At 44.5% G+C, this 15000-nt stretch overlaps 1 protein-coding gene and 1 pseudogene across 2 annotated transcripts in view; one reads left to right on the top strand and one right to left on the bottom strand.

Moving 5' to 3' along the window:
* Positions 1–5290: 5290 nt before the first annotated feature.
* On the bottom strand, positions 5291–11264 carry LOC308150241 (tubulin beta-4B chain-like; annotated as a pseudogene). The gene is made up of 5 exons: positions 11208–11264; positions 10433–10541; positions 9886–10000; positions 9564–9608; positions 5291–6309 (listed from the first exon to the last, which is right to left on the bottom strand). The product of its transcript is annotated as a tubulin beta-4B chain-like (transcript).
* Positions 11265–14713: 3449 nt separating this feature from the next.
* LOC308151547 (volume-regulated anion channel subunit LRRC8D) overlaps positions 14714–15000 on the top strand; it is a gene marked incomplete at both ends in the record, with an annotated part of 4984 nt that continues 4697 nt past the window's right edge. Inside the window, one exon of the mRNA XM_080524443.1 lies at positions 14714–15000. This exon is cut by the window's right edge and continues 682 nt beyond it. Within this exon, the coding sequence (XP_080380569.1) occupies positions 14714–15000 (287 nt within the window).

The following is a 15000-nucleotide window of genomic DNA, read 5'->3' as shown; positions in this document are numbered from 1 at the left end:
AATCTTCAAGTCTGACCACAGATTCTCAATTGGATTGAGGTCTGGGCTTTGACTAGGCCATTCCAACACATGTATATGTTTCCCCTTGAACCACTCAAGTGTTGCTTTAGCAGGATGCTTGGGGTCGTTGTCCTGCTGGAAGGTGAACCTCCGTCCTAGTCTCAAATCACTTACAGACTGGTACAGGTTTTGCTCAAGAATATCCCTGTATTTAGCACCATCCATCTTTCCCTCGACTCAGACCAGTTTCCCAGTCCCTGTTGCTGAAAAACAGCCCCACAGCATGATGCTGCCACCACCATGTTTCACTGTGGGGATGGTGGTGTTCTGGGGGTGATGGGATGTGTTGGGTGTGCGCCAGACATAGCGTTTTCCTTGATGGCCAAAAAGTTCAATTTTTGTCTCATCTGACCAGAGCACCTTCCTCCATACATTTTGGGAGTCTCCGACATGCCTTTTTGCAAACTCAAAACGTGCCTTCTTATTTTTAGCTGAAAGTAATGGCTTTCTTCTGGCCACTCTTCCATAAAGCCCAGCTCTATGGAGTGTACGGCTAATTGTGGTCCTATGGACAGATACTCCAGTCTCTGCTGTGGAACTCTGCAGCTCCTCCAGGGTTACCTTTGGTCTCTGTGCTGCCTCTCTGATTAATGCCCTCCTTGCCCGGTCCGTGAGTTTTGGTGGGCGGCCCTCTCTTGGCAGGTTTGTTGTGGTGCCATGTTCTTTCCATTTGATTCTGATGGATTTGATGGTGCTCCTGGGGATCATCAAAGATTTTGATATTTTTTTATAACCCAACCCTGACATGCACTTCTCAACAAACTTTGTCCCAGACTTGTTTGGAGAGTTCCTTGGTCTTCATGGCAGTGTTTGGTTGGTGGTGCCTCTTGCTTAAGCGGGGTACACACATAAGGATTTTCTGGACGATTTTGGCCCGATTTTCGGATGGCTGAAAACGACAGAAAACGCCCGATTATCAGATGGATCTTAACATTTTCCTATAACAAAATCCTGTGGTGTGAGGTGTGTTAAGAGTCAATTCTCTTCAATTGTGCAATCAACTCTCCCGACAACCTGCTCGGACAATGGGCGTGGCCGGCAATCGTAAATGTCAAATGTGTTCAATACTTACGACCAGAAATCATAGGGTTACCAGATTGTTTGGTGGAATTAGCGGTTTTAGACTGTGGTTAGGGTGGAAAATGTCATTTCCATCTGGCAACCCTGCTTGCGAGTCCAACTAAAACGTGGATGGAATGTAGCCAATCAAGAAGCGAGCTGACTTCTTCTTTTCGTTATTCGGCACTTTATTTGCCCTGTCGCACAGGGTTGTCTCGTACAGGTCAGTCAGGGTACTACGTTAGATAATAATAATAATAATAACTTTATTTGTATAGCGCTTTTCCTGCAAACGTTGCGGCTCAAAGTGCTTTAATCATTATATAATCTTAATTTAATTATTTTGTAATTTAAAGGCAATATTAAAAGGATGGGTTCACGCGAGATTTCTGGCTTGGGGAACGAGACTCTAGAGAGTCTGGAGTCTGTCGTAACGAAAATCTTTATGTCTGTGGGGTGCTGAAATGGGGAAATCGGCGCACACCACACACAATACGATCAAGGCTGTTCAATCCAAGATTTAGTTTCTTCATGTGTGGGGTCTGTCTCAGATAAGATTTCGGTTAAGATTTTGAAAATCCTTATGTGTGTACCCCGCTTTAGGTGTTGCAGCCTCTGGGGCCTTTCAGGAAAGGTGTGTATGTACTGACAGATCATGTGACACTTAGATTGCACACAGGTAGACTTCATTTCACTAATTATGTGACTTCTGAAGGTAATTGTTTGCACCAGAACTTTTTAGGGGCTTCATAACAAAGGGGGTGAATACATATGCACATGCCAATTTTCAGTTCTTTCTTTTTTTTTCTTCATTTAATTTCAAAACTAAGACTATTTTGTGCAGATTCATCAAATAAAATTCTGATTAAAAAAACATTTAAATTACAGGTTGTAATGTAACAAAATAGGTAAAAAGCCAAGGGGGGTGAATACTTTTGCCAGGCACTGTAGGTATTAGTAGGCTGGTGTGGAACAGTGCTGGTTCCCACCGCCGAGGTACAGTGGGTGGTGGATTGATGTGGTGCATGCAACTGACAAAGGTAACACATGTATACGGTATCGTAGGATTGCCCTTAAGGCGTCTTACAAATATTGTAATATTTGTGGTTATTGTGACATCCCTTCATGGACGTGTGCTCTGCCATTATAGGTCGGTCCGAACACTGGCTGCTGTTTTGCCTCTGGCAAAACCTGCTGTCATTGAATCCTAGTTTTGCCTCTAATCTTTTAGTGTAGTAGGTTAATGCTTGTTCTCTCTTACTATATTTCTAGTTCTGTCACACCAACTGGTACCTGTGTATGCTAACTTTGTGCTACTGTGGTATATTTTGACACACACACACGCACAGTGTTGGGCACGTTACTTTAAAAAAGCAATTAGTTATAGTTACTAGTTACTTATCCCAAAAAGTAACTGAGTTAGTAACTGAATTACTTCATTATAAAAGTAACTAGTTATATAATATTAACAATATTAAGTGTTTTTAAATCTTTGTATTGTAAATTAAATAAATCAAACTGTCACACAACTTCAGACAACTGGTAGACAGACTGTAACTTCAAGTATTTTCAACACAACAAAAGTAAACAGTTAAACAATATGAAGTGCTTTTAAAGTAGTACTGAAAAAATGAGAAATGAATTTCTTGGACAAATCCAACTTTAGCTCCTAAACATTCATTCATTCATCTATCCATCCGTACACTCCTTCCTAACACTCATCCATCCATGCATGCATTCATTCATCCAGCCAACCCAGTCATCTAACCATCCTAGCCAATATGAAGTGTTGACACTGAACTATGGTTGGCTTATGGTTGGCTTACCATGAAATGTTCTCTACCATAGCCAATCATGATCACTTAAGCGGTTGTCTCGCCCCTCCCCTCCCCAACAAACAAACAAAAAACACCTTTGCAGCTGTGACTGAGGTCGGATGACAATGAGAAGCTTTTTTTTTGATTGATTGATTGAAAACTTTATTAGAAGATTTGCAGAAGTAGGTACATGAAAGTACATATTACATACAAGGTCAACTAACAGGATAAAAACCCAAGAAAGCCACTGGCTTATTTCAATTGGGGTCCTTGATTCTCAATTCATCGTTACAAGTAAGACAGACAAAACAAACTTGTACTATCTACAAGATAATACAGACAAATAACTAGTACTATCTACAAGATAAACATACATCCATCATGGGAAGAACAATACAACAAAGCATAAGGTATGTACAGCGGGTAGGACAGGTGGGGACATACACCACAGGTGGGGGCGGGGGACAAAACACAAAGTATGTACAGTGGGTAGTTCGGGTCTTTTAATCTGATTTTTGATTTAGAGGGTCCAGTTACGGGTTGCAGCCTCCTGTAAGTGTTTTTTGAGAGTGGTTTTGAAGGTGGGCAGTGTTTTGCACTCCTTTAAGATTATAGGAAGGGCGTTCCACATTTTTACTGCATAGTCAATGCTTCAGTAGTAACTAGTAACGCGCCGCATTGAATTACCGGTAACGGTAACGGCGTTATAACGATGGAAATAGTAATTAATTCGATTACCCGTTACTGGAAAAGTAACGCCGTTAGCAGCGCCGTTTATTTTTGCGCCGTTATTCACATCACTGCACACGCATGAATTGTATAGTATGGGCCTGTATTATTTGCCTTTTGACTTGCGTAAGTTCTGTAAGGATTCTCCTGGCAAAAAGGGGGGCTTTACAATCCTTTGTCCTTAATATTATGGTCATTTCAAAATGGAACCTGAGTGACTGTATGTGGACTGACCCCTTTTTCACACCTTGATCATCTCTAAGTAATGTGATAGGCCTGTATAGATACCTTGTATTTGGGTCAATGACGAATAAGGCTTCTAAAAAGTTTTTTTTTAAAACTTTGTTCAAAATACATAACATTTATATTTCTTAGTATGTGACAATGTGCTTAAACATGCCGCATTTGTTAATTTGTTTATTTATTTATTTTTACTGTATTTCTAACTTAATTGCTCAAAAACTGTCAGGTGGCGCAACCAATTATTTGTAAAAGTATTTATATTTTCCTATTATTTATTTATTAAGTGAAATCTTTGTCATGTGTCTATTATCTATATCTATTAGACAAAATAAATACATAATAATCATTGTTTTTGGGCTGCTTTTTCCTTCACTGATAGTGGCATATAAAATTATTAAAATTAAAGACATTATAATCGTGAAATGTTTAAGTGTTAATATATATTTAAGTAGACACAAATACACATTTTAGAGCATCTTGGAGCTTTAAATAACATTATTTATTCCATATAGTGGCATTAATTGTGGTTGCGCCAACTGACATACCGGTTGCACCACCTGACTTTTGCCACTGATTTCAAATTAAACAGGCTTCTACTTGGACACCTGCATTAGCTTTGACCTATGCTAGCAATATCATACAAATCATTTTAAAACAGAATAGTAGTTTTATGATAAAATAACATTTTCCTAGTTTTACATTGGTTGTACCACCTGACATGGAAAATATACCCTCCTACCTCTGAGGTGAAACTATCTATTTTTATCAATATTTGAGAGCGCTCTACAAATCTTTTCACTCAGCCACAGATGTCAGACAGGGTCCTCTGGATGATGAAACATTTGGCTGATGCAATAGTCTCTTGATTTCAAAATAAAAGTCCCATGTTTACGGTTGTGCCACCCTGACATTTGAGGAATTTCTTTTACGGGACAAAAGTTCCTCAATTATCTCAATAGCTTTAAAACTATTGTTATTTGTAAATGTGTGTTTATTTGAAAGGTTTCAAACATAAAATCATGCCACAGTATTTTATATTGAATATATTATTATTAAAATACCACTTTTAACAGTGTTCTTAATCTGTTCCTTTGTTGAGACGGTTGCGCCACCTGACATTTTGGGGGTTTGAGATGCTAAAACACAAAGTAATCCATATTATTAGAATGTACTGACAATACATTCAAACTAACCATGTTGTATAGAATAAAATCATATATGACTTGAATTGATTAATCTATTTTTAAATGGAAATAATATACATGACACAAAAATATGCATGTCACGTCATTGCATTTGCATATGGTTGGGGTATTTAATGTGAGAACAAGGGGAAAACCAGTCTCTCCACTCCAGCAAGCTGCCTCTCACTGATCAGCTCATCAGCACCAGCGCCAACTTTTTCTGTAACACTTTTTCTGTAACTCCTCCTCAAACTCCCCCTCCTCCTCGGCCGTGGCGTCCTGGTACTGCTGGTACTCTGACACCAGGTCGTTCATGTTACTCTCCGCCTCCGTGAACTCCATCTCGTCCATGCCCTCGCCTGTGTACCAATGCAGGAAGGCCTTGCGGCGGAACATGGCGGTGAACTGCTCAGAGATGCGCTTGAACAGCTCCTGGATGGCCGTGCTGTTGCCGATGACGGTGGCGGCCATCTTGAGCCCCCGGGGCGGGATGTCGCACACGGCCGTCTTCACGTTGTTGGGGATCCACTCCACGAAGTAGCTGCTGTTCTTGTTCTGGACGTTCAGCATCTGCTCGTCCACCTCCTTCATGGACATGCGACCGCGGAAGATGGCCGCCACCGTCAGGTAGCGCCCGTGGCGCGGATCGCACGCCGCCATCATGTTCTTGGCATCGAACATCTGCTGGGTGAGCTCGGGGACCGTCAGGGCGCGGTACTGCTGGCTCCCCCTACTGGTGAGAGGGGCGAAGCCCGGCATGAAGAAGTGCAGGCGGGGAAAGGGCACCATGTTGACAGCTAGCTTACGGAGGTCGGCGTTCAGCTGGCCGGGGAAGCGCAGGCAGGTGGTGACGCCGCTCATGGTGGCTGAGACCAGGTGGTTCAGGTCTCCGTACGTGGGGGTGGTGAGCTTCAGCGTGTGAAAGCAGATGTCATACAGCGCCTCGTTGTCGATGCAGTAGGTCTCGTCCGTGCAGAGCTGGTGCACCGACAGAGTGGCGTTGTACGGCTCCACCACGGTAGGAGAGGGCACCACGCTGAAGGTGTTCATGATCCTGTTGGGGTATTCTTCGCGGATCTTACTGATCAGTAGGGTTCCCATGCCGGACCCCGTGCCCCCGCCCAGGGAGTGAGTCAGCTGGAAGCCCTGGAGACAGTCGCAGGTCTCCGCCTCCTTCCGCACCACGTCCAGGACAGAGTCCTCCAGCTCCGCTCCCTCTATGGCGCTACAGTTTGTTGTGTTCTGTCTGTTCTGTGTCTCTGTGTCCTGCCTAACGTCGTACACAAACGACGTTCTACTGCACATGAGGGGTTTAACCCCACCGGACATCTTCCCCAAACTACTCACCCGTTCCACGGACATTCTGGATATGCTTGTGAGGGGGACCGCGTTTTTCGCCAGAGCTGTGAGGTGGATCAGAAGGCAGCGAGGTCGGAGAGCCGGCTGCTTGGTTCGCCTTCGGCGGAGAGGGACGCGACCACCACTACCGGGCATATTCCTGAGCAACGTGAACTCCCTATGCAATAAAATGGATGAACTCCGGTGTCTCGTTGCGAGGAACAGCGACTTCCACTCCTCGACTGTCTTCGCGTTCACGGAGACGCATCTATCTTCATCTGTCCCTGACGAGGCGGTGGAGCTAGAGGGATTCTCCGCGTTCCGGGCTGACAGAGACTTCGAGGCGGTGAGCAAGTCTAGGGGTGGGGGGTTAATGTTCTTTGTAAACGTGCGCTGGAGTTCCGAGGTGACAGTGCTCCACAAACACTGTTCCACGGCTATAGAATCCCTATTCATCCTCTGCCGTCCATTCTATTCCCCCCGCGAGTTCAGCTCATTCATTCTCGCGTGTGTCTACATTCCACCTGATGCTGACGTCACCGCAGCAGTAGACACACTGGCAGAGCAATTGATGAGTGTGGAACGTAGTTACCCGGACAGTTTTGTTGTTGTTTTGGGGGATTTTAACCAGGCTAATCTTAGCCGGGCGCTCCCCAAATACAGGCAGCAAGTCACGTGTCCCACCAGGGGGGTGAACACTCTGGACCATTGCTACTGTACAGCTTGTCAAGCCTACCATTCTGTCCCCCGTGCTGCACTGGGCTACAGTGACCACATCCTCATACACCTGATCCCTCGCTACAGGCAGAGGTTAAAACTCTCTAAACCTGTTGTACGGCGCTTCAGGGTGTGGTCCAGTGAGGCATGTGAGCGACTCTGCGCCTGGTTGGAGAGTGCAGGCTGTGACCAGGACTTGGTGGAGTGGGCGGGGCCAGAGGCTGGTAACAATCTGGATGTATACACAGACACTGTTACATCATTTATCAGCTTTGGCGAGGAGGTGTGTGTCCCCCTCCGCTCCAGGAAGTCCTTCAACAACGACAAGCCCTGGTTTTCATCCCAACTCAGGCGTCTGAGGTCAGAGAAGGAGGTGGCTAGGCGCATTGGGGACGTGGACCGGGTCAAGCAGGCCAAGTACAGGTTCGCCAAAGCGGTGAAGGAGGCGAAGCATCGCTTTTCGGAGAAGCTGCAGCAACAGCTCTCTGAGGGGGATTCCGCCTCCGTCTGGAAAGGCCTAAAGACCATCACCAACTACAAACCCAAGTCCCCGCTGATGTCCGACAACCTCCCTCTCGCTAACGAGCTGAACAAGTTCTACTGTAGGTTTGAGAAAGAGAGGTTCCCGCCCACCCCCGCCCTCTCCCTCCACCCCCCCCGGCTACAACGACCACCCCCGTCCCCCAGGGGGGCCAATGTCCCTCCTGCTACCCCCACCCTCCCCCCTCCCCCCCCCCTCCCTCCCCCCTCCTCACCCGCCCCGCCCACCCCCACCCCCCTTTCCCCACCCCCTCTCTCTGTCACAGTGCGAGAGGTAAACAGACTGTTTAAGAGGCAGAATCCCCGGAAGGCAGCTGGTCCGGATTCCGTCTCTCCCTCTGTCCTGAAGCACTGCGCCGACCAGCTGGCCCCGGTGTTTACCTACATCTTCAACGCCTCGCTGGAGCTGTGTCACGTCCCAGCGTGCTTCAAGGCATCAACCATCATCCCCGTCCCCAAGAAGGCCAAGGTCACAGGCCTCAACGACTACAGACCCGTCGCTCTGACCTCTGTCGTCATGAAGGTCCTGGAGCGCCTTGTCCTGGCCTACCTGAAGCTCATCACAGATCCTGTGCTGGACCCCCTGCAGTTCGCGTACAGAGCCAATAGATCCACGGAGGACGCCGTGAACATGGCTCTGCACTACGTACTAGAACACCTAGACACTGCAGGCAACTACGCCAGAATCCTGTTCGTGGACTTCAGCTCGGCCTTCAACACGATCCTCCCACACATCCTGGAGCACCAGCTATCCCTGCTGCAGGTGCCGGACTCCACCTGCAGGTGGATCACGGACTTCCTGACTGACAGGTCTCAGCGGGTGAAGCTGGGGAAGAGCATTTCCAGCTCCAGGTCCACCAGCACGGGCTCCCCGCAGGGCTGCGTCCTGTCTCCAGCACTATTCTCCCTTTATACCAACAGCTGTGTCTCCCGCCACCCCTCGGTCAAGCTCCTGAAGTTTGCAGACGACACCACCCTGGTGGGCCTCATCTCCGGGGGGGACGAATCTGCCTACAGGGGTGAGATCGAGGGGCTGCAGAGCTGGTGCAGTTTAAACAATCTGGAGCTCAATGCTCTGAAAACAGTGGAGATGGTGGTGGACTTCCGTAGGAAAGCAGCCCTGCCCCCTCCCATCACGCTGGGAGGTACCCCGGTGGCCTCCGTGGAGTCATGCCGCTTTCTAGGCATGACCATCTCCCGGGACCTCAAGTGGGAGCGGAACACCGAGGCCCTCACGAAGAAGGCCCAGAAGAGGATGTTCTTCCTCCGGCAGCTGAGGAAACTCAGGCTGCCGAGGTCCATGATGGTCCAGTTTTACACGGCCATCATGAGTCCATCCTCACCCACTCCATCATCACCTGGTTCCCTGCTGCAACGACCAAGGACAAGGCCAAGTTGCAGCGGGTGTTACGTTCAGCAGAGAGGGTGATCGGCTGTCCCTTGCCCTCCCTCAACTCCCTGCATGACACCAGGGCTCTGAGGAGGGCAAGGAAGATCATGGCAGACCCCTTCCACCCCGGCCACGGCCTCCTCACCCTGCTTCCCTCTGGAAGAAGGTTGCGGCTGCCTAAGGCACTGAAGGCCCGCCACAGGCTCAGTTTCTACCCCTCAGCCGCCAGGCTGATAAATGACTCTGGCTTCCCCCTCCCCCCCGCCCCCAAGTCTGCCCAGGACTGAATATGCACTGGACTCACTGTAAAAACTCTGCACTGCACTTTACTTTATATTGCACTATCCAATGCACTGTTGTCTGTCCTGTGTTGTCCTGTTTTTTGACACGTGAAAAAAGTATAAACGCACTTACTGTAATGTCGAAGCAAATTCCTATATGTGTATGCATAATGGCAATAAACGTTATCTGAATCTGAATCTGAATCTGTGTAATGGCCTTTGGCCCAGTTGTTGCCAGCACCACTCTGTCCTGTGAGCAGTAAGCACATAAAACAAAACAAAATGAGACATTTTAAGAAATTAGGTAGAAGACAGTATTATCTGTTGTTATTATTATTATTATTATTATTATTATGTTATATTGTTATATTATATGTTAAAAACATTTAACAATTTCTCCAGCTCAGCCTTCATTTTCAACACAAAACACTTGAAATGTAATATTTGTGTAATATGAAATGTAATATGTAATATTTGTTTAGCTTTGTTTATCAAATGCAGATCGAACACCTATGAACTCTTCTTACCGAATACAAAATGATCTGGTCTAAAGATCTGTCCAAAGGGTCCTGAGCGAACAGAGTCCATAGTGCCCGGCTCCAGATCCACCAAGATGGCTCTGGGGACATATTTATTTTCCTCCTGGAACACAAATGTAATAGGATGAATGTCATAACTTTACTTATGACTGTCACTAGTAGCAGCACATTACAGCTATATAATAATAACCTTTATTTGTATAGCACTTTTCCTGCAAACATAGCAGCTCAAAGTGCTTTAACATATCCACACAGCATAAAAAAAACAATAAAACAATAGTAATCAATAAAACACACAACAAAATATAATATAAAGTACATAATAAAACATGAATAAACCATACAATCCAAGGGGCATCGAACAAAATAAACAAAATAATTATAAGAATTACTTATAAGATGTAAATACAAATATATACAAATATATAGATTCATCAACTAACATTAAAATATACATTTAGAAAATAATAGTCATTTTAAGGCAATATTAAAAAGATGAGTTTTTATTAATGTTTCCTCTGTGCATGTCACCCACCTGTCGCCTCATTATAGTAGACGTTGATCCTCTCTAGCTGCAGGTCGCTGTCCCCGTGGTAGGTCCCTGTGGGGTCGATGCCGTGTTCATCACTGATCACCTCCCAGAACTGCAGAAGGTGAAGGAAGGGTTCATGTTGTTTCCATGGTTGCAGCCAGTCAAACATGCACGATAACGCTTCATAAGTTCATGGCAAAATTGGATTCTTTTTTTCATTTCATGAGCCAGGACGAGGCGGGAGACTTGCAAATGAAGTAATAAATAATGCGCAACCTGATGTTGCTCTTTAATAAACACATAGGTGTACTGTATATTGGCTAGCAACCCAGCTAATGTTTGCTGTTCGCAGTTAGTGGTTGAAGAAGCATCAGACAGATAGACAGCTAGCATGAGAACAGCCGTGCCTTTTTACCTACTAAAAGAACCGCCTCTTTTAAAATGCTAACCTGATATTTACACAACGACCACTAGTTGGTTGCTTCCTACAGAGAAAAACTGCAAAATAGCTTTATAACTAGCTTATCCTAAAGTGATTTTGAAAATGTATGGATACTGGGTGGTAGAACGCACATATCTAGGAAAAGTCATGAAAGGAGGGTCCTGAAATTTTATCGAGTGCAAAGATATAACACTTTTTTTTTTTTTTACACACAGGGGTCAAATGGCCCCTCATGATTAAGTGCTACAGTTAGACAGACAGAAAGCTAGGCAGATAGCTAACTAGCTCTAATAGATTCAACTAGCTAGCTGCTTTATGGCCTCTAACAAAACCCACCTTTGCGCCGATCTGATTTCCACATTGACCCGCTTGTAAATGAACGATTTCCCCCATTTTACGATAAACAGTGTTGTATTATTTTAAAATAATATACAACTCTTGATTTAACCTCTCTCGAGGCTTGCTTTAGCTATGCTATGCTAAGCGCGTGTTTCTCTACAACTGTTTCAAGAGATGCACTTGATTCTGATTGATGCTTATGGTTTGATATTCAAATAAAGCTCGTTCTCTTTCATAGTATTCGTTTCGTATCTCACTATGGGAACGCCCCCTGCGTGACCTCATCGGAAGCTGAATTACACTGCGCCAGCCCATTGGCTGGCCCAGGCGTCGCCAAGGCGGGCCAAGGTCCAGGGTGGGGTAAAAAAAAAAGTGAGGTTTGAAAAATACTGCGATGAAATGCATTTTTATTTGATGAATTATGTTATTGTGTCAGTGCTCAGATGATCCACTATGTTGTTGAGAGGAGAGGATTCTTCCTGAACCCTGGTGGGCTGACCTCTGACCTCTGCTACGGCCCTGGGCTCCACTGATATTTCCTGTTCAAAACCTTAAGATGCTGAAGAAAAATCTACATACCCAAGTATAAGCACACACACACACACACACACACACACACACACACAATAAACAAACAGGGGTTACACAAACACACACGGTAACAGGATATTGTCTTCTCCTATTGTTAATCGCTTATTGCATTGTTTACTATGATTAATCACAAATTAATCACAATTTGGTCAAATTTAGCCCTAACTAAAATAGTTTTCATGTTTTTTGTAGATGTCATGTGTTCCAGATGTGATAAAAACAGATATAAAAGCAATGGCAGTAAAGCAGGCTGGGAGAGATACAATATGAACAACAGATGTACTCATTTCTCATTGTTCATTCAACTACTGGTACAAGTGTGAAACATACGTAAGTGTGAAAAATACGTATCTGGAGGTTAGTTTACCATTTACTGTATTAGGATGCACTGCTGAAAACGTGTCTATTAAATAAGAGATGATGTAAAGAATCAACACAGCTGTGCTTCACACTCTCTTGAGATTTCCCTCTCAGGTTACCTGCAAGGCTGCACCCAGTCCTACACACACACACACACACACACACGCACGCACGCACGCATGCACACACACACACACACACACAAACTCAACACACACACACACACACACACACACACAACTCAACACACACAACACACTGTGAACGATACATCATATTGTGGCTCTCTCACCATTTGATTTAGCATCAGAAACCATCTGACCCAGAAAGAAGAGTAACAGCAGACACCTGCTTAACGAAACATGTAAACTGGCAGGTATAAAATAGCACAGAGAAATGTAGGCACACTTGCAAAGCATTGAAAACAATCTTAAATTTGATTACTTTCACAAGAGCCTGAGTGTTTGCATTGACAGTGGTTTTCCAATAAAGCCTGTTGCTACTTTTAATTTTCATGTTTTCTCGCCATATAGCTTTTTTTTAGGTCCTGGAAGCATTCAAAAACACTTGACTCTCTTTGTGATCTTAGTTACATGTTATTAACAGTATTATAGCATTATAGCAACTGTATTTTCTTTTAAATCTCTTTAAAATATATATTTTTATAGACTAGCCTTTAATTGATTTGCCCTTATTCTGTTTAATGTGTTATGTTTGACTGTTTTCCTGCTTATATATTACTTGTGTTTTTATTTGCATATCTGTTTTATCTGCACATTTGTAAACCATTTACACTTTTTTAAAAGGGTGCTAATAATAAAATAATAACGTTTATTATTATTATTATTATTATTGTTATTGTTATTATTGCAGATTTGGCAGGTTAATAGCCTTTGATTTGAGGGGAAATACTGTTATACTATACTTATCACTTAGAGTAGAAATGGCCCCTAATCAGATTTATGTCTATCCATCAAATTAAGATAATTCATCCATGGATTAGGATTATGGGGAAGAGGTGGAAAGTAACAAGTGAGTAGATTGTTCAATTATTTCTACTTAGGGGGGTGTGTCTTTACGATTTGCTCTAAAATGTGTCGATTGCAGTACTGTCTTTATAGACATGCTCTGTCTGTGGTTATAACCAGAGATTATTCTCAATATAAAGTGTGTAGATTGCCCATAAACCTCTTCTAAACATGAACCCAGGTTTTCTCCACAAGTATTAAATTAGTATAAAGGCTAATGTCAGGGTGTCTTGAACATTAATGACACCTGGTGGATGTGACACATCAATGCATTGACTTCATTCAACACTTTTTTTCTTCTGTCACTTGAGGCCATAGTCTTATGATACACATTTCATAACTAATCGATTTAACTTTAATGGGAATTAGTGCCAAGACAATGTTTATCTTTTTTTAAATTAAATAAGTACCATGTATTCTTCTTTGTCAAGCAATTTACCAGAGTAGAATAACTGGGCTGGGTTGAATTAGATTTTTTCGTCGACATCCCCCTTCGTCATGACAACTGTTAAAGAGCCAATGCCCCCTTGTTTTTCACTACTACCGCCCCACTCTCAACATGAGTCACCGACCGCAACTGAATAAGTTGGTAATGAAGTTTCATGGGCTATTCTCGAGAGAACCGGACCGCGCCGGACTGGAGTCGCCCAGAGCGGCCGCCCGGGTTCTCTGCTCTGAGTGACTGGCATCAATGCTCTGTGTTCGGGACACCGTTTGATAAACAGATGCGCTTAACAAAGTTCGGGAGAAGAGTGGTCTGACAATCATGCAGTGATAACAGGTAGTGATAACAGGTACGTTTTACTCTTGTCGGACTTTCCTAGAAATTGTGTCACATTGTTAACAAGTAGTTGAAAGATGGCTTTTGTTCCTGCTCCACTGATCAATCAGATGCTCTGATTATGCAATCCAGTACAATGTGCACATATGCAACCTAAAGCCACTTGCAAATGGGGGGTTTCATAATATTCAGCCTGCTTGCATAGGCCATTTATGTTTGTCATTAAAAACAGAGGCAATAATATTATGATTTTTTTACAGCCGACTGTAATTGTTATGTCAGTGTGTCATGGGGCTATACACTGTGTTCCAGGCAAACAACAGTTCACATCTTATCCTATGATCCTAAACTGTGACGCAAAAGTAGTTTAGGAACATTATAGCTTTCACACAGGGAAAGCTTTGTTTAAACCTTGTAACTGTTCTAATCCACAACCTCTTTCCTGTTAAATTAACCCACTGGGCTGCAGAGTACACTGTTCCTTTTCCGAAGGTTCTATTACATCAAATGTTGCTTTTTCACTTTGCCGTTTCTAATTCTTTTGTCGTTTTCCCTCCAGTCTCTCCAGCAGCATTTCCCCAGTGAGGTGGATCTGATCTGGCCCCGCTGGTGGTCCTGACAAGTCATGTGACCAGATCCTCTTAAACATCTTAAGCATTTTTCATCCGTTACTGGGTGGCTCACAAGAGAACCTCAGAGGGTACAATTGTTTCGACAGAAGTTTCCCTCCTCCCCGCATCAGCATGTTCTCCCTGTCAGAGCTGTCCCCTCTGAGCGAGCGGCAGGGCAGCTACAAGCTGCTGAAGCCCTGGTGGGAGGTGTTCATGGAGTACCTGGTGGTGCTGATGCTCATGGTGTCCGTGCTGGCAGGCACCGTGCAGCTGTCTCGAGACAAGGTGGTCTGCCTCCCCCTCGACCCCCCCACCCCCACCACCACCCCCCCCAGTAACCAGAGCTCCTCCTCCAGCGGTGCCAAAACCCAACCCCAACCCCATACCTCCACCAGGCCCTCCTCTACAAACCTATCCCC

The sequence above is a fragment of the Nansenia antarctica genome (assembly GCF_963989245.1).
Source record: "Nansenia antarctica genome assembly, chromosome: 2".
NCBI classification, from domain to species: domain Eukaryota; kingdom Metazoa; phylum Chordata; class Actinopteri; order Argentiniformes; family Microstomatidae; genus Nansenia; species Nansenia antarctica.
The sequence above is the reverse complement of the archived record's forward strand: the minus strand, read 5'-3'. Positions and strand labels throughout refer to the sequence as shown.